The 20,208-nt window shown below is 36.5% G+C and overlaps 1 protein-coding gene and 10 non-coding genes across 13 annotated transcripts in view; 10 read left to right on the plus strand and 1 right to left on the minus strand.

The window, feature by feature from the left end:
* Nucleotides 1–5,098: 5,098 nt before the first annotated feature.
* trnah-gug (transfer RNA histidin (anticodon GUG)) lies at nucleotides 5,099–5,170 on the plus strand. The gene has a single exon. It is a non-coding gene; the product is annotated as a tRNA-His (tRNA).
* A 344-nt stretch (nucleotides 5,171–5,514) lies between these two features.
* trnah-gug (transfer RNA histidin (anticodon GUG)) lies at nucleotides 5,515–5,586 on the plus strand. The gene has a single exon. It is a non-coding gene; the product is annotated as a tRNA-His (tRNA).
* Nucleotides 5,587–5,901: 315 nt separating this feature from the next.
* Nucleotides 5,902–5,973, plus strand: trnah-gug (transfer RNA histidin (anticodon GUG)). The gene has a single exon. It is a non-coding gene; the product is annotated as a tRNA-His (tRNA).
* A 341-nt stretch (nucleotides 5,974–6,314) lies between these two features.
* Nucleotides 6,315–6,386, plus strand: trnah-gug (transfer RNA histidin (anticodon GUG)). The gene has a single exon. It is a non-coding gene; the product is annotated as a tRNA-His (tRNA).
* A 256-nt stretch (nucleotides 6,387–6,642) lies between these two features.
* trnah-gug (transfer RNA histidin (anticodon GUG)) lies at nucleotides 6,643–6,714 on the plus strand. The gene has a single exon. It is a non-coding gene; the product is annotated as a tRNA-His (tRNA).
* A 196-nt stretch (nucleotides 6,715–6,910) lies between these two features.
* trnah-gug (transfer RNA histidin (anticodon GUG)) lies at nucleotides 6,911–6,982 on the plus strand. The gene has a single exon. It is a non-coding gene; the product is annotated as a tRNA-His (tRNA).
* A 141-nt stretch (nucleotides 6,983–7,123) lies between these two features.
* On the plus strand, nucleotides 7,124–7,195 carry trnah-gug (transfer RNA histidin (anticodon GUG)). The gene has a single exon. It is a non-coding gene; the product is annotated as a tRNA-His (tRNA).
* A 256-nt stretch (nucleotides 7,196–7,451) lies between these two features.
* trnah-gug (transfer RNA histidin (anticodon GUG)) lies at nucleotides 7,452–7,523 on the plus strand. Its single transcript has one exon. It is a non-coding gene; the product is annotated as a tRNA-His (tRNA).
* Nucleotides 7,524–7,901: 378 nt separating this feature from the next.
* On the plus strand, nucleotides 7,902–7,973 carry trnah-gug (transfer RNA histidin (anticodon GUG)). Its single transcript has one exon. It is a non-coding gene; the product is annotated as a tRNA-His (tRNA).
* Nucleotides 7,974–10,482: 2,509 nt separating this feature from the next.
* On the plus strand, nucleotides 10,483–10,554 carry trnah-gug (transfer RNA histidin (anticodon GUG)). The gene has a single exon. It is a non-coding gene; the product is annotated as a tRNA-His (tRNA).
* Nucleotides 10,555–15,909: 5,355 nt separating this feature from the next.
* cnih3 (cornichon family AMPA receptor auxiliary protein 3) overlaps nucleotides 15,910–20,208 on the minus strand; it is a 22,727-nt gene continuing 18,428 nt past the window's right edge. For 2 of the 3 annotated variants that reach the window (XM_077710855.1, XM_077710854.1), the window contains one exon: nucleotides 15,910–18,428. In XM_077710855.1, coding sequence (XP_077566981.1) covers nucleotides 18,401–18,428 — 28 coding nt within the window. In that variant the 3' untranslated portion in view covers nucleotides 15,910–18,400. Of the gene's footprint in view, nucleotides 18,429–19,369; nucleotides 19,412–20,208 lie in introns of all 3 variants that reach the window. The other variant, XR_013324985.1, reaches the window with a different exon arrangement.

A 20,208-nucleotide genomic window follows, 5' to 3' on the forward strand; every position in this document is an offset into this window, starting at 1 on the left:
GAAATTTCTTTTGCAAGGAAGCACCAATTTTTAATTTGAGTTATTTTCCAACACAAATATTTTTGCTTTGAGGTATCGAGGACAGACATTTGTGACATTTTGCTCAGGTAGGTGCAACACAAATATAAAAAAAACCACTTGATGTTGCTGTAATATAATATTTTTCACCCTCTTGCTACTTTGACAGTGAAATTTCCCGATTACAGGATGAATAAAGTTATCTAATCTAATACTAGTACTCAGTGACTATCTACAGTTACCGATGGATTTAAAAATACTTAGTTATTTATACTTATTCATACTTTTTTTTAATTAATTAACTTATGTATTACCTATTTATTCATGTTTAAAATGACTTTTGCTGTGTCTGTACTCTCACCCTCTTGCTACTGTCAGTGAAATTTCCCAAATAAGGGATGTACAAAGTTATCTAATCTAATCTAATATTAGAAGCATGACTATTGGAAACAATACCACCGCTTAGCTTTGTTTAAAATTGTGTGAACCATTAAAAAGACACAAAGGAAAATAGAATTGTTATTATTTGCAAATAGGGAAAACTAAGGACATTTTTTAAATTATTGATTGATGAAAACCTACCTTTATCGTTTATAAAAGGTAAGCAAATAAATTCATAATGAGTGCTGCTTGAAAATTGTCATTTGAACTTGAAAAAAGAATATAAAATATGTAGGAATGGATCTTGTACTTCTCTGGATAACATGTACTGTTTTATTACACAAAAGAAAAATCCACATCTTCACGATTATTTTGAAACAAGTAAAGACTCCAAAAATATGTCCTGTGTCATGACCAACTAGATATACACCTTATGCTGGCAACAAAATCCTTTGTTTGTTTGGCCTGTTTGTTTTACAGAAGAAATGAAATACATCAATTGCCTGGTATTACTGATGATTTGGATGGTTCAGACTGATGCACAAATCTGTCCCAATGACTGTAAGTGCACCAAGAAATCCGGCAAGGAAAAGATGGAGGTCAACTGTCATAAAAGGGGCCTTCGCATCTTTCCTACCAAACTTCCCTCAGATGCTTGGGTCCTCAAATTTGTTATGGACATTGCAAGTCTCAATCTGTGGTATTTCGGTTCTGTAATCATTCATGTGATAATCCAAATTCTTCCTGTTTAAAAGGGGAGAACGCCATCACAGACCTGCAGGCCAACATTTTGGAAATAGTTCCACAAATTGAAAGCTTAAATTTGGAACATAATGATATAAAGTCCGTACATCAGCGTGCTTTCTCTGGTGCAAAGACATTGGCACTCCTTAGTCTTCATAGCAATCATATTAAAAGCCTTCCACCAAGGGGATTCAAGGTACAGATAAATTAACGTGTGCTAAAATGATGGAAAACTAACTATGATCATTTTTAACATTATTGCTTCTTGTTTGTAGGATCTCTTAAACCTTCGCTTTCTCATGTTGGGACAGAACGAGATCGGTACACTCAAGCCAAATATGTTTATAGGCATGAGAAACCTGTCAGAGCTGGATCTTCCTGAAAACGCCCTCAAAACACTTCTACCCAACACCTTCAAACCTTTAATTGCTCTTAAAGTCCTGGATCTTTCACTGAATCGCATCCAGAAAATCTCTCCAAAGGCCTTTACTGGACTTAGACATCTCATGTTCCTCAACTTGGACAACAACAGGTAGTAGACATAAGAAAATCTCATCCAATTTAATAATAAACACATCCATTAACAAACAAAACAAATGTCAATTATGTCGACTTCCTTAACAATAGATTCGATTTTATTTATTTTAGTTTAAGGTGTATAGTAGAGTAAGATGTTTGGACAAGAACAAGAGGTACACATAGATAAAACAACTACAAATGGACAACACATACTTTAAACCACAGGTGTCAAAGTGGGGGCCCTGGGGCCAAATCTGGCCCGCCGCATCATTTTGTGTGGCCCGGGAAAGTCAATCATGAGTGGCGGGGGGTACAGCCGACCGCAGGGCACAAAGAGACTGACAACCATTTATACTCACACTCATATCTAGGGGCAATTTAGAGTTTTCAACTAGCCTACCATGCATTTTTTGTAATGTGGGAGGAAACCGGAGTACCAAAAACGTCATAGTAAAAATTTATAATAATCCAGTGGTCGTTGGACTGTTGTAAAATATAAACTAAGACAGTTGTAGTTCATTGTATAATACTAGTTGAAATGTTATTAATGAGGTCACTAACAAATTATATTTTCTCTCAATCCAGTCTGAAGATTCTAGCTGCGGGAGTATTCAAACCTTTGAGCTCTCTTGAGATGTTGGTTCTGGACAGCAATCTTCTGTCTACACTCAGGACCACAATGTTTATTGGACTGGGTGCATTGCAGGTAAAAATTTGGTTTCCAAATGTTCTAGATCTGTAATGTTCAAGCTTGAACTTGTTCTTCATTTTTTTGTCATCATGACATAATTAAGTCAACTTCTATTTAAGACCAGACAACTGTCAAATTATAAGACTTATAATAATATGCTTAATTCTGTAACAGGAATTGTATTTGAGGAACAACAATTTGGAGCAGTTGCCATCTGATGTATTCAAGGATTTGGTTAGGCTTTCTCAGCTGGCTCTTAGCGGAAATCGCCTGAAGGCAGTGGATGGAAATATGTTGGCCCGAATTCCATGTAAGAGCCGCTCTACTGCAAATGTAGATACTATAACCCCTGTGTATTAGTGATGTCAATAAAACACACATATTTCCTCTGTTTTAAACCACTTGTAGCGCTGAAGAAGTTGCACCTGCACGACAATCCGTGGCAATGTGACTGCAGTATCGTCCCTATGATCCAGTGGATGAGACAAACAAATGTAACCCTGTCACCGAAAGTGTCATTGAAATGTGATAGTCCTTTTGAGCTAAAAAAGAAGACTTTGAGTAGCCTCCAAGAATTGAAGCTTATTTGCCCTTGATAGTGGTGATAGATCAGATAGGGATGAAGAGTCCGACTCTTTTGTAAACTCGCATTTATACAAATGTTTTATTTTATTTTTTCACTTTTTTCAGCAAGGGTATTGACTATGGTGATTTAAAACTACCAACGGAAATTTTTAATGTCAATTTTCAGGCATTTTAAGCAAGATGTCTCTCATTCAGGTGACTCCCAGCTTATTATTATAATCTTATATTCTTGTCATAAAGTAGCTTTGCAGTTTTGGAATGTGACAAATCACTTGAAGAGGGATTACATTAATCCAATTTCAAATAAAGTGATTTCTGTAATCTTTAAAAAAAAAGTGGTTTAAAGTGGTATAAGGACAATAATATTGTGGTTGGAACATCCACGATTTGCAATATTTAAACTCTATAATACAAGGTTCTCCGCCATATCACAAAAAGGAAAAATCAAAACATGTTAAGTAGGTTAGTGTAAATATTCTTATAGACAACAAAGCAACAGCACAGTCCGGATACTGTAAAAGGATGGTGACAATTATGAACACTCAAATCAGCAGGGTATATGTTATCAGGTATTATTTTGTGATGTTCATATCTCAACTCAATAGGGTTTTACAGAGTAACACTCTAAACTGGTCATCCATCACAGGGAACATAAAGAGACAGTAAACATTCAGAGTCATCTATCATCGTGGGAATTAAACACACTGCCTGTATCTAAATCTGGTAAATGCCTACTTTATCTGACTTTATCTGACCTTCCAGAATATTAGCCGTTATTGTGTTATTATTGTTGCTTTATTAAATGAAAACGCTTAATAAACAAAATGATGAGAAGGTGCATGGTCCCTCACAATTGCCTCAATTACTGCAACCATAATGCTGACATAGCCTGGGATGAACATTAGCTTGATACCCCTGTTATACCACTAAGGGGAAATGATCCAGGGGTTGCCATGGCAACAGGAGAACTTCTATTCCCTCAATCAGAGTACACTCTGCTGATGAAACAGTGGAATCAAAAATTTTGCTTTAAGGGCTAGATTAACACATACAAAATGCCAACCAGCCTAACAATGAAGAGTGGGAATGTGGCACTATTTTGTGACACTTTGGAGGATCACACTTTATGCTCTGCAGCTCTCATACTGCAATATGGTATATATATATATATATATATATTTTACATATTTTAGCTTGGCACAGAAAGACCAGGTTGTCGTCATTAATTGTATTGGGAAAGGAATAGTGATTGGTTATCTAGGGAGCAAATATTCAACCTTGTGATGGCAATAGGCAAAGTTGCTGACAGGTGCAAATGAGTGCTTTGTTGTTGGAACGGCATCATCAGCACAGGCATGGGAGCTCAGGTTTGAGGCATGTGGTGTGATGTGATGATGTAGTCTTTTTAGTGGCAGAGCTCTCATGTGATCAAATGTAAATAAACCCCCCATCAGAAGCCTCGGTGGATTTACAGTATCTGGGTCAAGGGAGAAGTTCTAGCTGTCGAATGGTTGAGCTACATTAAGTGTAATTGTGCACCCGAGAAGCATGGCTCAGAAATGTTGAAGAACTAGTGTGTTTGACAAATTATCATAATCATGTTATGTCTTGTCTGTAAACCTTTTTCTTTTCATCTTCCATATCGACCATCCTTAAATGGGTTGCGGTGGTTGCTGGAACTTAACCCAGCTGTCTTCTGGCCAAAAGCCGACTACGGTGGTCCCTCGGTTATCGCGGTTAATGGGGACCGGGACCCCCCATTAAATCAATCAAAAAACGTAGAAAATACGGGCAAGCCCAATAAATTGAGAGGTACCCAATTTCACCTGGAAGTTTACATCAGCTGTGATCGTATAGCGGTTAGTACTCTGCGTTGTGGCCGCAGCAACCCCGGTTCGAATCCGGGTCACGGCACAAACAAGCTTTCGATGCTAAATTGTTATTTAATATAACAACATTTGGAGGAAACATGGCATATTGCTGTATGATGCAGAAATGGGTCAAACAATACCATTTTTGCAAAAAATCGTACTTAAAAAAAAAAATCATGTACAAAAGTTGCTATACGGCATAGACTTTGAAATTATCAAAAACTGTAGAATATTACGGGCCACCCATATAAGTTGACAGGTACCCAATTTCACTTCATAGTTGTCATCAGCCGTGATCGTATAGTGGTCAGTACTCTGCGTTGTGGCCGCAGCAACCCCGGTTCGAATCCGGGTCACGGCATTTGGGGAACATAGCTGGTGATAGAAAAGTATGATTTGACATTATTCGCCATCAAAGGTTTCAGATGAGTCCTATTCCATATTGCTGTACAATATAACAACATTTGGAAGTAACACGGAGGAAACCTAGTCTTGGCAATCTCCCAAAATATTGGCATCTTGCTGTATGATGCAGAAATGGGTCAGACAAGATCGGTTTTGCAAAGAAATCGTATTTTGAAAAAAACATTTCATGTACAAAAGTTGCTATCCAGCGAACACAATTTATATGATCAAAAAATGTAGAAAATACAGGCAACCCATATAAGTTGTCAGGTACCCAATTTCACTATATACTACTCATCAGCCGTGATCGTATAGTGGTTAGTACTCTGCGTTGTGGCCGCAGCAACCCCGGTTCGAATCCGGGTCACGGCATTTAGAAAAAACATTTTACCGAAAGAAAATCATTTACAAAAGTTGCTATACAGCGTACACTTAAATGATAGAAAAATCATGAAAAATACGAGAAACCCATATAAGTTGAGAGGTCCCAATTGGGGTTGTGGTTGGGGTCAGGGTTGGGGTTAAGGCGAGGGTTAGGGTCAGGCACGCTGTATTTTTCACGTTTGTTTTTTCACGTGCAATAGTTGTTCTACAGTGTACACTTTAAAATTATCAAAAAAATGTACAAAAATACGGGCAACCCATATGAGTTGACCGGTACCCAATTTCTCTTTGTAAAACTCATCTGCCGTGATCGTATAGTGGTTAGTACTCTGCGTTGTGGCCGCAGCAACCCCGGTTCGAATCCGGGTTACGGCATCCGGGAAAACAATTTTCTGATAGACAATTATGATTTGATGTTGTTCACCAGGTCAAGGTATGACATTTTTCCATGCCACGTTGTAATATAATACATTTGGAAGTAACACGAAGGAAAGATGACATCAGCCGTGATCGTATAGTGGTTAGTACTCTGCGTTGTAGCCGCAGCAACCCTGGTTCGAATCCGGGTTACTGCATATAGAAAAAGAATTTTGCGAAAGAAAATCATTTACAAAAGTAGCTATACGACGTACACTTAAATGATCAAGACATGTAAAAAATTACGGGCAACCCATATAAGTTGACATGTACCCAATTTTTCATCCTGTTAGTCATCAGCTGTGATAGTACAGTGGTTAGTACTCTGCGTTGTGGCCGCAGCAACCCCGGTTCGAATCCGGGTCACGGCATTTAAGGAAGACATCTTACTGATAGAAAACTATGGTTTGACCTTGTTCACTACACCAAGGTACAAAATGCTTCCTGTACTGTTATGTACATCATGCTGCATGACATCCTGGCAATCTCGCACAAGAATTTTGGCATGTTGCTGTATGACCCTGAAATGTGTCAAAATGAGATCCATTTTGCAACAAAAAAAATCTATAATGGTTATACTGCGTACACTATTGACAGGTACCCAATTTCTCTACATGATAATCATCTGCCGTGATCGTATAGTGGTTAGTACTCTGCGTTGTGGCCGCAGCAACCCCGGTTCGAATCCGGGTCACGGCACTTGGTTGAAACATCTGACTGATAAAACTTTATGATTTGTCATTGTTCACCAAGCAAATGATCCCATATTGCTATATAATATAACAACATAAAGTTGCTATCCAGCAAACACAATTTATATGATCAAAAAATGTAGAAAATATGGGCAACCCATATAAGTTGTCAGGTACCCAATTTCACCACACACTATTCATCAGCTGTGATAGTATAGTGGTTAGTACTCTGCGTTGTGGCCGCAGCAACCCCGGTTCGAATCCGGGTCACGGCATTTAGAAAAAGAATTTACCGAAAGAAAATTATTTACAAAAGTAGCTATACGACGTACACTTAAATGATCAAGACGTGTAGAAAAATACGGGCATCCCATATAATTTGACATGTACCCAATTTTTCATCCTGTTAGTCATCAGCTGTGATAGTACAGTGGTTAGTACTCTGCGTTGTGGCCGCAGCAACTCCGGTTCGAATCCGGGTCACGGCATTTAAGGAAGACATCTTACTGATAGAAAACTATGGTTTGACCATGTTCACTAGCCCAAGGTACAAAATGCTTCCTGTACTGTTATGTATATCATGCTGCATGACATCCTGACAATCTCTCAAGAGAATCTGGCATGTTGCTGTATGACCCTGAAATGTGTCAAAATGAGATCCATTTTGCAACAAAAAAAAATCTATAATGGTTATACTGCGTACACTATTGACAGGTACTCAATTTCTCTACATAATAATCATCTGCCGTGATCGTATAGTGGTTAGTACTCTGCGTTGTGGCTGCAGCAACCCCGGTTCGAATCCGGGTCACGGCACTTGGTTCAAACATCTGACTGATAAAACATTATGATTTGTCATATATATAATATATATATATATATATATATATATATATATATATATATATATATATATATATATATATATATATATATATATATATATATATATATATATATATATATATATATATATATATATATATATATATATATATATATATATATATATATATATATATATATATATATATATATATATATATATATATATATATATATATATAATATATATAATATAACAACATAAAGTTGCTATCCAGCAGACACAATTTATATGATCAAAAAATGTAGAAAATACAGGCAACCCATATAAGTTGTCAGGTACCCAATTTCACTATATACTATTCATCTGCCGTGATAGTATAGTGGTTAGTACTCTGTGTTGTGGCCGCAGCAACCCCGGTTCGAATCCGGGTCACGGCATTTGACGGAAACAGCTTGCCAATAAGAGCCATCCAAAAGTTCCATTTATTGCAATATCCAGAAAAAAACATGTAAATAATTATCCCCAAATGACATAATTTTATTTTTAAAAGGGAGTTCCCTGTAATGAGCGAACTATAATGCTGGAGTTAACAAGTCATATTTATATGTGGATTGTTGCACAATTAAATTGAACCTGTGTGATATGTTGAGCAATTTATCAGTCAGCCGTTGTGCTCAACTATGTTTGAATTACATTTGTAATGTGTACTGGGTTGCAAATAATGTGTGTAAAATATGAAGTGAAGTGTAAGATTAACAAAATTTGGACACATAAATCTGAAGCTGGTATCATATAGCATGTAGAGCCTTGCAGTCAACCAAGATCACACAGTTACATTAAATTAAGTGATGCTGAAAGAGTGACTTAAAGCAGAAATAAGTGGCAAATTGTTGTTCTTTTCACTGGGCTGGAACACTCAGGGGAGAGGAAATCGGACTGTTTGTGGCAATGAACATGATTCATGTGTTTTTTCTGCTACTCAAACGTGATTATTTCACTAATGCATCAACACATCTTGAATCAACTGAGAGTGATTGGGTCTAGCATGATATACCATACCGTATAAATCGTTTTAATTTGAAACCAATGGTTTGTAGCTTAAGGGAAGACGCCGAGTATCTTCTGTAATGATCGCTTTTGGAGGACACGCAGTATTTTTCCCCCTATGGACTTTTTGAGAACAGTTACATCTGCACCAGCACGACCAAGTCCCCAACAATTTTCTCTGATTTTCTTCATCTTTTGTGAACATTTTAAATGAGGAAAACAAAACAATTAAATGAATGGGGATGCTGAAGCAAAAGTGGAATATAATATCATGACAAAAAAAGAGGATTCGAGTTTTAAAGTTAACTTTTAGCTGTTTCATCTTGCATCAGTACATTAGTACACTTTATCCAGTTTTTTTTTAGCAACACTGATGTAAGAAACATCTTGATAATGCCACCCAAAGACGGGTAACAGGGGATAAGCAGGGAATCGTAGGGAAAGAAAATTAGCAGAACAACCACAGGCAAATGTCACGGTCTCTATTGACTGCATCCATCCACCCAGTTTGGACTGGAAGATTGTTTAAAAAAAAAGCAATCTGCCTGTAAATGTATCCATAAAACTCCCTTAATTCCTTTTCTGAACTGCTTATCATCACAAGGGTCTTGAGGATGGAGAACATGCAAATTCCACACAAGAGGACTAACCAACCTGGTATCAAATCCAGAACCTCAGATCTATGAGGCCAACATACCAACCCCTATCCAGTCAACCAATCCAAACATTACAAAAAAATCCACCAATCATAAAATAATCATAAATAAATCTCCATCCTCCAATTTCTGAACGATCTGGAATTTCTCCCCATTTTTTTCTGACTTGACCAAGGCTGTCAATCATTTTTTTATCCAAGTTTCCCCATGCGCATAATTGAAACCAAGCACATAATCTACATAGAATCAAAAGTGAGTCAGCAATCTGGAACCCTTTCAACGTAGACTTTACCCTAAATGTTCAAAATCTAGCCTGAGCTGGCTTGCCCCAATATGTTAATTTTACTTTTCATTTTCTCCCATGACATATAAACATTTTTTTAAACCGTCCTCTGGCTCACATTTCTTCAGTCTCCATCCCTCAGCCTTTGTTTTTCTCACTGCATGTCTGGCTCACCCTCATAGCACTCCACAAAATCAAACATATCAAAAGGTTTGCTGGAGCTATCTCCTGTTTTTTTTTTTGTTTCTATATGTTACTATAGGTTTCACAATATATCTTCATACAAGGCTTCACATACATGGAGTTTGTTGTTCTGTGAGCGCATTCCCTTGAGGGGGTGACACAGTAGCTAAACCATTCCTCTCTCCATTAATGTAATGGATCAGAATGTTCATATTCTCGTGTATATACTGTACCCACTGAGTATTGTAATGGTGTGCAGCTTATGCTGAGCATACTGTGACAGTGTCCTCTCTTATCATGCCTTTTGGCTGTTTTCAGTGATCCTACTACCTCCCTCTCATGCATTTGTTTTTATCCCTTTCTTTCTATTGGTCTAATATGAATTGTCCCCATTTTTGTTTTCTTTGTTTGCTCTGTTTTTTTTTCTCCTAATATAAAAGCACACATGACAAACAATGTCTAATTCACATGGTTAATTACATTTTGGTAATATTCTCAAAATCGGTATTTACTTTACTACTGTCAATACCTTTAATTCTGACAAAAATTAATCATTTTCCATCTCCCTCTTCCTTTGGGCATGTACAGTGATACCTTGAGATACGAGTTTAATGCGTTCCGGAGCTGAGCTCGTATGTCGATTGACTCGTAACTTAACTTAATTAGTTAAAATAGTTGTTATACAGCGTACACTTTGAAATGATCAAAAAATGTAGAAAAATACGGGAAACCCATATAAATTGACAGGTACCCAATTTCACTTCATAATATTCATCGGCCGTGATCGTATAGTGGTTAGTACGCTGCATTGTGGCTGCAGCAACCCCGGTTCGAATCCGGGTCATGGCATAGGATGCTTCTGGTGCTGTATTGTTATTTAATAAAACAACATTTGGAAAAAAACAAGGAGGAAACATGACATCCTGGCTATCTTAGTTTGGATATGTGTAAACAGCTTTTATACTGCAGAGTCATTGACTAGTTAGACGATTTACTGTGACAGCCCCGGTTGTATTTGAAAAGAATCTGAACTGTACTGATCACCTGACAAGGAAAAAAAACACATACATGTCACATATGTGCCAAGAAATCGGAATTGGAGTTACGCGCAAGTTAAACGTTGGCCCCAAAAGACATTTTTCCCGTGTGTTTGATAGATTTCAAATGTGCTTGTAAGATATAGTTCACTCTATACCACAGCCCGGATATACAGTCGAAAGAGTTCTGGAGCCTTTAATCAATGATAAAATCCTATTTTGAAAAATATGTGAAATTTAGTTGTGATGGGAGTTTCAAAAACACAAGTCCTAATTCAGAACAAATATGAATCATTGAATCGACTCAAATTATATGTAGCCTTTTTTGGTTAGGTTTTTCTTTAGCTTTTCTGTAGGCAAGCGGAGAGACGGACAGATAGTTAGAAATAAAACCCCTTACCGTCCAATTTAAAGAGCGGGATGTATAACACAAGAGAAAATGCTATATTAAGACTCTCAGCAACCTGATCATTGTGGTCAGAGACAGTTGATACATTATATCTTAGTTTCAATGCACAAGCATTGAATTGGAACATATCAATCTATGACACAGGTGTCAAAGTGGCAGCCCGGGGGCCAAATCTGGCACACCGCATCATTTTGTGCGGCCCGATAAAGTAAATCATGAGTGCCGACTTTCTTTTTTAGGATCCAATTCAAAATGATGATAGATGTACATTACATTTCCTGATCTTCCCTTCTTTAAAATCAATCATTGCAATTTTTTAATCCAATTTTATATTTTGCATTTTTTGTTCAAAAAGCATTTTGTCAAATCTTTAATTACATATACACACAAATATTTTCCGTTTCTACTCGTCTTGATGGTGAATTTACTCTTTGTTACTCCTCTCCAAAAATTATTCTGTATGTATGTTGTATTTTTGACAAAAAAAACACACATTTTAAAGTGGCACAGGAATGAAAATAATAAGCTTCATTGTATGTCCAGATGGCTAATTTGCGATTTATGGTTTCAATGTTTTTCTTCCTCTTTTGCTTTTCAAAAGATTTTTCTTGCTCATTAGAGCAAAATACGCCACTGAGTTACCTTTGAATAGATCCTCCTTTTCCCCATACAAACTTCCGGAAGAAAAGCTTTATGTGGCTCCAGTAACTACTATTTGAACTTCTTTCCTGGACCTCATCTTGGCACAGCTAAATCTGCGGGGGGAAATTGAAATGAATGAAACCATGACAAGATGCCAGCAGCAATGATTGAATCATCGTGTAAGGAAATGACTACACAATCTCTCAAATGAAAGACTGAATAAATACTACATCAATATTAAAAAGCTGACAGTCATCAAACACCACTCAGACTGGATGAGGTACTTGGTCATAGAGTAGACCCACACACCAAAGAAGGTTAGGTCACCCACTTTATTTTGTCTACCAATATGTAGTAAACTATCATTATGTTTATTCATTTATTTTCTGAACTGCTTTTCCACATGAGCAAGAGACAGGGCACACCTGGAATCTGGTTGCTAGTGATTTTAGTGCACATAAAGGCATAAGGACAATTTAAAGTGTTCTGTGACACTAACATGCATGTTTTAGGGAATTGAGAAGAAGTTGGATTTATTGAGTTTATTAAGAAAATTCTTTAGCAGTGTTGTGTGATATTTGGGAAAATAACAATACACTATTTCATAATTATGCCCTGCATAAAACTAATATTACAAACTTGACCTTCTGGTTTAATTAGTCCCATCTGAATAAAAAAACATTTATGCAAGCAGTGATATTTTATAGAGTTTTTCTTTGCTTAGGGGTGTATTTTAAAATGTCATGTAGGCAGAACTTTCTGTGTTACACGTCATACACAAACTGTCAAATAGGTGCTAACTGCTGACGCTGATGTTTCCATGAGAAAGTGGTGTTAAATGTATGTGCATTCATATTGCTTGTTACTCACGGGGTTGTAAATATTTATGCACTGGATCCACGTGGTGCTGGTTAAAAGAAAAACTGAAGGTCTTCCTTCATGGCCGGACATACATGCTGTGTGCAAAATAGAAATCCTGCTGAGAAGGACACAAAGAGCAGCACACTGTAACAAACATCCAAAGGTGCACTCCCCTTTAATCACAGTGTAAGTGAAAGGTGACAGCAGCTAAAGAGGGCTCATGTGGCGTTGCCTGAACAGTAACCTTTTATTCATATTTACTCAGTCCCAATATTGTCCCACAAACACTCTTATCTGAAACTAAATGTGTGATTTTGTTATATTTACTTCAATCGCTCACAGCATTGTGCCAATCTTTGTGTTTTTGTATTTACTCCATTGACCATTTGTTTAGTTTTATTCCCCTTGTATTGACTCTATTTTATTTGTTTCAATATTTAGCTCAATGGGAGGATTTGTAGCTTATATTGTAAAAGTAACTGTTAGATCTATCTCATAAAAAAACTAGTGTCTAACAAAAAGTAGACAAAGGTGAATATAATTGCTTTTATGAGAAGACACAGAATAACATCAGCTACAAAACTTAGACAGTTACTGCCGAGCAAGTTGGTCATCGGCCTGCAAAACAACACTAAAACCAATTGAAACCAGTTTATAAGCAAGCTTTGAAAGTATTGGATGGAAAGGCAAAGATTTACCAGCACTGTCATAAATTCAAAATACACAAATGCCTGAACTGGAACAATACTGTTCAATATACAGCCACATTAGTCTAGAAAATCTTTGAACACAAAGCCCGTTTCCACTGCAAGATTTTGCACCAAAAAAATCCAACACATCATTAAGGGCCGGCTCTATAGGTGACTGTGTAGTTCCCTTCAAAAAGAGTGCCTTCAGCTATAGCATTTTCTTTGTCCGCGCTGCCCATACCAGGAACTGAAAACTAATTAACATATGTGAACTCCCGTCTCTGCACCAATCAACCTAAAGCCTGGCTGTTAGATAAACAAAATTGCGATAATGATGCTGTCTAAAATTGTAAAGGACTAAAGATGGAAAATAGTCCACGGTTAGAATCTTACATATTTATATGTTCATTATAAGCTATTGCATACCATGCAAATTATATTTTTTTCCTCCAAATTATTAATCAAGTTTCCGTCTGTTGATAAAAACGTTGTCTTTATATTTGAACTTGAGAATAAAACTCAAATCCTGGTTTTACCGAACCACACAAAAACGTATCAATATGTATGAGTGTGCTTTAGTTCTGTGCAAAGGGGGATTAAATTAGGCTCCCACACTGTGAAAAGCTGAAGAAACAGACAAGTTCTATAGAAAGACCTGAGGTTTCAGAAGATGAGCGTTGTGTGCCAGAGCCGCAGGAATAAAAAAGAGCTCAGTGTCATTCTGTAGCTTTAAAATGACTGGATGATGCATGGCAGGATTTTCAGAAAAGCAATGGACACTAATTTTAAATTAATGCAAACCTATAAACACAAGAGATGAGGGGTCAGAAGGTAAGCAGTAGCTGTCTGGAGTAATTAGGATGATCTGCATGGAATCGGTATGGAGAGGACACCGGGAAGACAGGTTGTCACCAATCTGTCACCCTTTGTATACATGCACCTATCTGCTTATTTCTAATTTCCTTTCTCTTACATCAGATCCTTACTGTACTGTATTACTGCACAAATAGAAAATGTTTTTGGCGGCTTGTTATTTATTTTAATATAATTAATAAATAATTTTATAGATCATTTTTGTCAGCTAATCACATTTTACATACAAAAGCGGGACACTGCTCATTTTTAAAGGGTTTAGTTGATTTTTTTGGAGGACCATGGAACGAATTGCAGAATTAACATAAAGTACTGTTCTACTTACAAAAAGTCCAAGTTACAAGAAAAATAATAAATAAGACAAAAAAATCCCTAAAATATTTTTCTATTTTATAGATAAGGAGGAAACCAAAGTGTGTTTAAAGAGTATTTTCATAAAAATAAGTAAATAAAACTTATGATTAATAACATGTGGTTCAATCTGATCTTTTGCAAAGAGTTGGGTTGGATACATGGATTGAATTTCCTGTTTCTTTCAGTGCAGGCTGCAGGTAAAAGCGATTATGATTACTAGTGAATTCTCCCATGTTTGAATGCCACAATACAAGTAGATTGTGTGTAAAATGACACATTATGTCTAAAAGTGGCTTTGGTTACCCGCCTGAGAGATGCAAACCAGTGTTGATCGTCTGGACCCATCTGCAGGTGCCTTTGCAGGTTATTTTGGACTGAAATGGGATATCAATACATCAGGAGTAATTAAAATCAGTTCTGCAAACTAATCACATTACCTTCAGTTTCAATCTCTCTTTTGGGCTCTGTAGTATTTTGTTATATTGAAACTTTGCACCTGTTTTCCTTTGAGCAATTTTAATATGGTCTGAATTTGGCTTCACATGTGTTACTCGATAATTTGTTTCCCACGTCAGATACGTTTCGCTTCCATTGTTATTGATTCTTCGACTCGTAATTTTTCTTCTTTTTCAGGACCTGATTTGCGTTCTCTCCCTTTTCCTCCATTTCCTTTGTTAGGTTAGAACTTGATTTCATCCCATATTTGGGAAATTTTGTGGTTGCAGTAGCAAGACAGACACAAGACATTGTAGACCTAGGAAAAAAAACAGTTTGTCACTATCAATACAAGGATATTTTTTTATGGGATAAAACTCTTATGACTACCTGGACGTCTTTATTCAAATTTTCTATGCAGTCATATATGTTTGTTTTTAAAATAATTTATTTCTTAAACAATATTTGAATTCACATAGACAATAAGGATATAAAATGTTGCTTGGTAGAGGACAGGTGCAGGACTTCTACTCCATTATTCCATGATGACAGTGAGAAAATGGACTGGAGGTGGTTTTTAAAATAGGAAAAGTACAAGTCTATAATCAGGAAATGCCTGCATTGACAAAAATAAAATATGTGACCTATAAATAGAGATAATATCTTCATGAGAACCATGTATTATAATAGCAAACATTGTTGGTGGATATAGTGTCAATGTAGGTGACGCGATTACCACTTGCTACAGTTGCTTTTAGATTTAGAATGAGTGACTTTAGATAAGTTTGATGAATAGATGACATTTCCCTTCATCAGGGTGTGGGTCATTCTGTTGAACTCAGGCCTATAGGTGGAGAACAATGTCAAGCACCTGTTTGCCAGGCCGGCACTGATGGGAGTTCAGCCGGACGGGGAATAGGCAAGCAGTAGCCCGTGGGAGGGGATAAAGAAAGTCAGGGCAAGGGCAGGCTTGATGGTGGCCTAAGGCGGTCCCTCTCATATAGGAAAAGAGAGTAAGATAGTGTTGAAGTTTTAGAAGTTCTGGCTAGATATAATCGAACAGCATGAACTGTGATAGCAGTTCTCTAGAGCAGTGTTTCCCGACCAGTGTGACATTGGTCAGGTGTGCCGTGGGAAATTCATACATCGTTTTATTCAGAGACAAAAATGAATATGAATATAACAAGATTAAAATGTAACCATTACAAGGTTAAAATCAAAACATGATGAATGTTAAGTTATGGGTTACACTTTTACAAGATATAAAATGGGGAAAACGGTAATTTTGTTGATTATTTTTGTCTAGCATGAACCGGAAGTGGTTTGATTTCGAGGACTTTTGGCGACGTAAAGTCTGTGAGCACATTTTTTTTGCGTAATATTAGGAGAAAAGTCATAAAATTATGCGATTAAAAACATGTCATTACTTTATTATTATTATAATTTTTGCATCACTCAAAACGGAAGTTATACAGGGACTGCAGACATCAACTTTTGGCGACATTAAGTCAGTGTAAAAAATTAGATTTGGGGATCATTTTGGAGGCTTCTATAATTCCTGCTGATAAAAGTTTAAAGACGATGACTATTGTTAATATAGGGTATCTCTTGAGATTTGTTTCAATGCAAAAAAAAATATGCCACAGCTAAAAAAAAAAGGTTGGCAAACACTGCTCTAGAGAGAGAGAGATCCAACATGATTCAACTATGGAGTCGCCCACAGTAAGAGGCACCTAGCAGGTGAAGGTGACTCAGTGCCTGTTCTTTGGTGTTCCTCCCAGTAATTTAGCCTAGTGTTGCTACCTCTAGGTAGGGGAACCGGACTTGACAATTATTTGTGGATACAATTGTACCTTCTTGAAATCTTTGGATGAGCAGAGGAGCATGGGAACTTGGTTGTTCTCCCTAATTCTCAAGGTGTGCTATGAAAGTGAATCATAGAGTGTCTGATTGGAGGAATGGCTACCCGGATCATAAGCCAATTGGGTTTTCTACCATTGCAATGCCCCTCAGAGATTTTCTATTTTGTTTCAAACATAAAGGTGTTCTTCATGTGTGTACTTGACATCAGGACCCCAAAGGCTGCAATTCAACTGTAGATTTGTGGTCATTGTCATTGGATTTGTGGCCACAAATCTTGAACAAATTCAGCGGAATTGTAAACTGATCACTACCTAGTGGCAAGTGATATAGTGAGGGGAAGCGGGAATGGGGAGGTGCCCAGTGCAAATGTTTGTAAGGGTTTTCTGGGAATGTTTGGCAGAGTCCCTCTTCAGGAGCTTAAACTCCAATGTAGCACAGATATTTCCCGGGGATAGAGGGCAGAAATTGTGCTCGTGTAGAATATAATCTGCCTCCTTTGGTGAGGTGGCTGATGGGAATTGTGGCAGTAAAGTGTTTGGTGCCTCTCGTACTCGTGGAAATGTTTTCCATTAACCTAAAAATTGGTTGAATGGATGAATGGTCATTCTTCTTTCTAAAAATGGGATGAAGTATTCATTCAGTAAATATGGATGCAATAAAATATCACAATCAATAAATTACCCCGAAAACATTTTGGTCCCTTATTTTAAATTGCACTAGAAAATTGTCACAAAAAATTGCTTCCCTGTTTTCAATTAAAATACTTGGAAGACCTTCACTTGTGTGCCTGAAACATCATAGATAATAATGAACAAACAGTTAAATATCGCAAACAGTATGCATGTGCAAATGAGACTATTAACAAGCTGCTTGTCTTTTAGCTTGGAGTTTTGACTTATCTTTTTTTTTTTGGAAAGAACATTAAAATAACATAAAGGAAGGCATTTTCTGTATAATGTCTCCAAGTTTTAACGCCCTTTGGCAAAGAGTACATCAAATTGCCTACTACATTAAATCACAATATATGTATGTGCTGTTCTTGGTGCCTTTTTTTCCCCTTTAGCAGTGTGTTACAATTCCACCACGCATCCTGTTTCTGACTCACTCTTGCTACTGTCAGTGAGTTTCAAACGAGGGTTGACTGCTGAACTGGGCTGATCGGGCAGTACTGTTGTGCCTGAGACAAATTGTACGAATGCTACTGTGCTTTTCATCCTGTGTGCTACCATCACTGCTACTATGTAGTATATAACTGCACCACTCCCAAAAAATCTGGTTATTTGAATGTATGTGTCTGTCGGATACTTTTCTTAGTCAGGCAATGATCAACTTGCTACGACTTAAAACCCTTTAAAAGTGTGTTTTTCTTCTCTGAGGGTCTTGGAGCATTAATAGGTCCTTTTGCTTTTGAGTTGAAAGGGAAGCAGCAAAATGCACACTTTTACATGTCTCTTTCAAAAAGTGCTCTGAAAAAAATGGCAGTTTGTGTATCCAGAGGCATTTTGTCTTTCCAGTTGTTGACAAGTCAGTTGTTATGAGGTAACCAGGGAGTAGATCATACTGAAACACAAGAAGAAGAATGGTAGGATAGAAAGTGAGTAGAAACATTTTTTTCATAATTATAATTGAGCTATATTTACTGCATACTACAGTGGTACTCCACTTACTATTGTTATTCACTGCTTCTGATGGCTATTGAAATCAAGCATACATATGAACTAGAAAGTCTTATAGTGAATGAATACGTCATAATAAAGGTCTTCCATCTTTACCTGTCTGGCATAGAATTTGACATCGACATTTAGAGTGTCCAATCAACCTACCATGCATGTCTTTAGAATGTGGGAGGAAACAGGAGTACCTGGAGAAAACCCACGCAGTCCCGGGCAGAAAACGCAAACTCTCCACACAGGTGGACTGACCTGGATTTGAACCCAGATCCACCACTGTGAGGCTGATGCACTAACCACTCACCCCCCCAGGCCCTATTTATATATGTATATGTATATGTACATGTATATGCATATGCATGTGTATATATGTATATCTATATATCTATATGTATGTATGTATGTATGTATGTGTGTGTGTGTATATATATATATATATATATATATATATATATATATATATATATATATATATATATATATATATATATATATATATATATATATATATATATATATATATATATATATATACATATATTATAATATTATATTGTGTTGACAAAACGGTGCCTTAACGCAAAGTAAATAACTAAACAAGTTCCTTCATTCATGATGGATAAAAGCAGCTGAACAAAAATAATAATGAAAATGCATGCAATGAATTGCGAAAATATTAATCAATAAATGAGAAGTGTCCTTTCAGCCCTCTTTTACGATGTGCACCTGGCAAAAACAAAACGCTATTACAACAGTAAAAACAAATGACACCACAAAAGTTATAGATTCTGAATTCAACACTTCACAAACTATGAATTGATGAGGACAGACCTGTAAAAAGCTGTTTAATGAGTCTTCCATTATTCTTCGTGCCTTGGGAGTGTTTGAAATTTTCATTAATATTCACTTGGTAATGAATACACAGAGGAAAGTAAATGTAAATAAGAAGTACATGATGGCTAAAAAATGCTTCCATGAATTGTTATTCATTGCGGCAAGGCAGCTGGCACCTGAGATTGAGTACATCTGCTTCCTGTATATTGTAGATTAAAGACCCTAAATAGGTAAAAACAGTCTGGGTCCAGTCCTTTTTTGGATAAATTCAGATTTGTGGTTAACAACAACATTCAAAAAACTGCAAAAAATCTTGGAGATTCTTGCTCAGCTTTTTAACGACATTACTAATTATCATGCCAATACATTTCTTTGCACAAGAAATACTCTCAGGGACATTGGAAGTACTCTCAGGCATCATCTGATCCAGTCAATAAAAAACAAAACAAAACAAAAATCAAATCGACCTCAAAATAACAACGTCCTCTCGTTAATGTTGAATAATTCTTAATCAATTCATGTACCAACCTATCAACACTAGTATGTTTATATCGGGTGAAATAGCTTGTAGGAATTAGTATTTGAAGCCATATGATAAAGTATTTTAATCATGTTTTCGTCAAATCGACGTAATTGAAATTGATTGGCGCCACTACCATTTACATATATTTTAATGTATTATTTTAGTATTAGTATTTATTATTTGGAGTAAAATTCATGCATTATTTATTTATTTATTTAATATTTGCCCTAGATAAAATTCATGTCATGTGAGGTTATTTCTAGGGTGCCATATCAAGTGACAGATGTCTATTAGTTCATGTCCCAATAATTTA

The sequence above is a fragment of the Stigmatopora nigra genome, chromosome 2 (genome assembly GCF_051989575.1).
Source record: "Stigmatopora nigra isolate UIUO_SnigA chromosome 2, RoL_Snig_1.1, whole genome shotgun sequence".
NCBI classification, from domain to species: Eukaryota; Metazoa; Chordata; class Actinopteri; order Syngnathiformes; family Syngnathidae; genus Stigmatopora; species Stigmatopora nigra.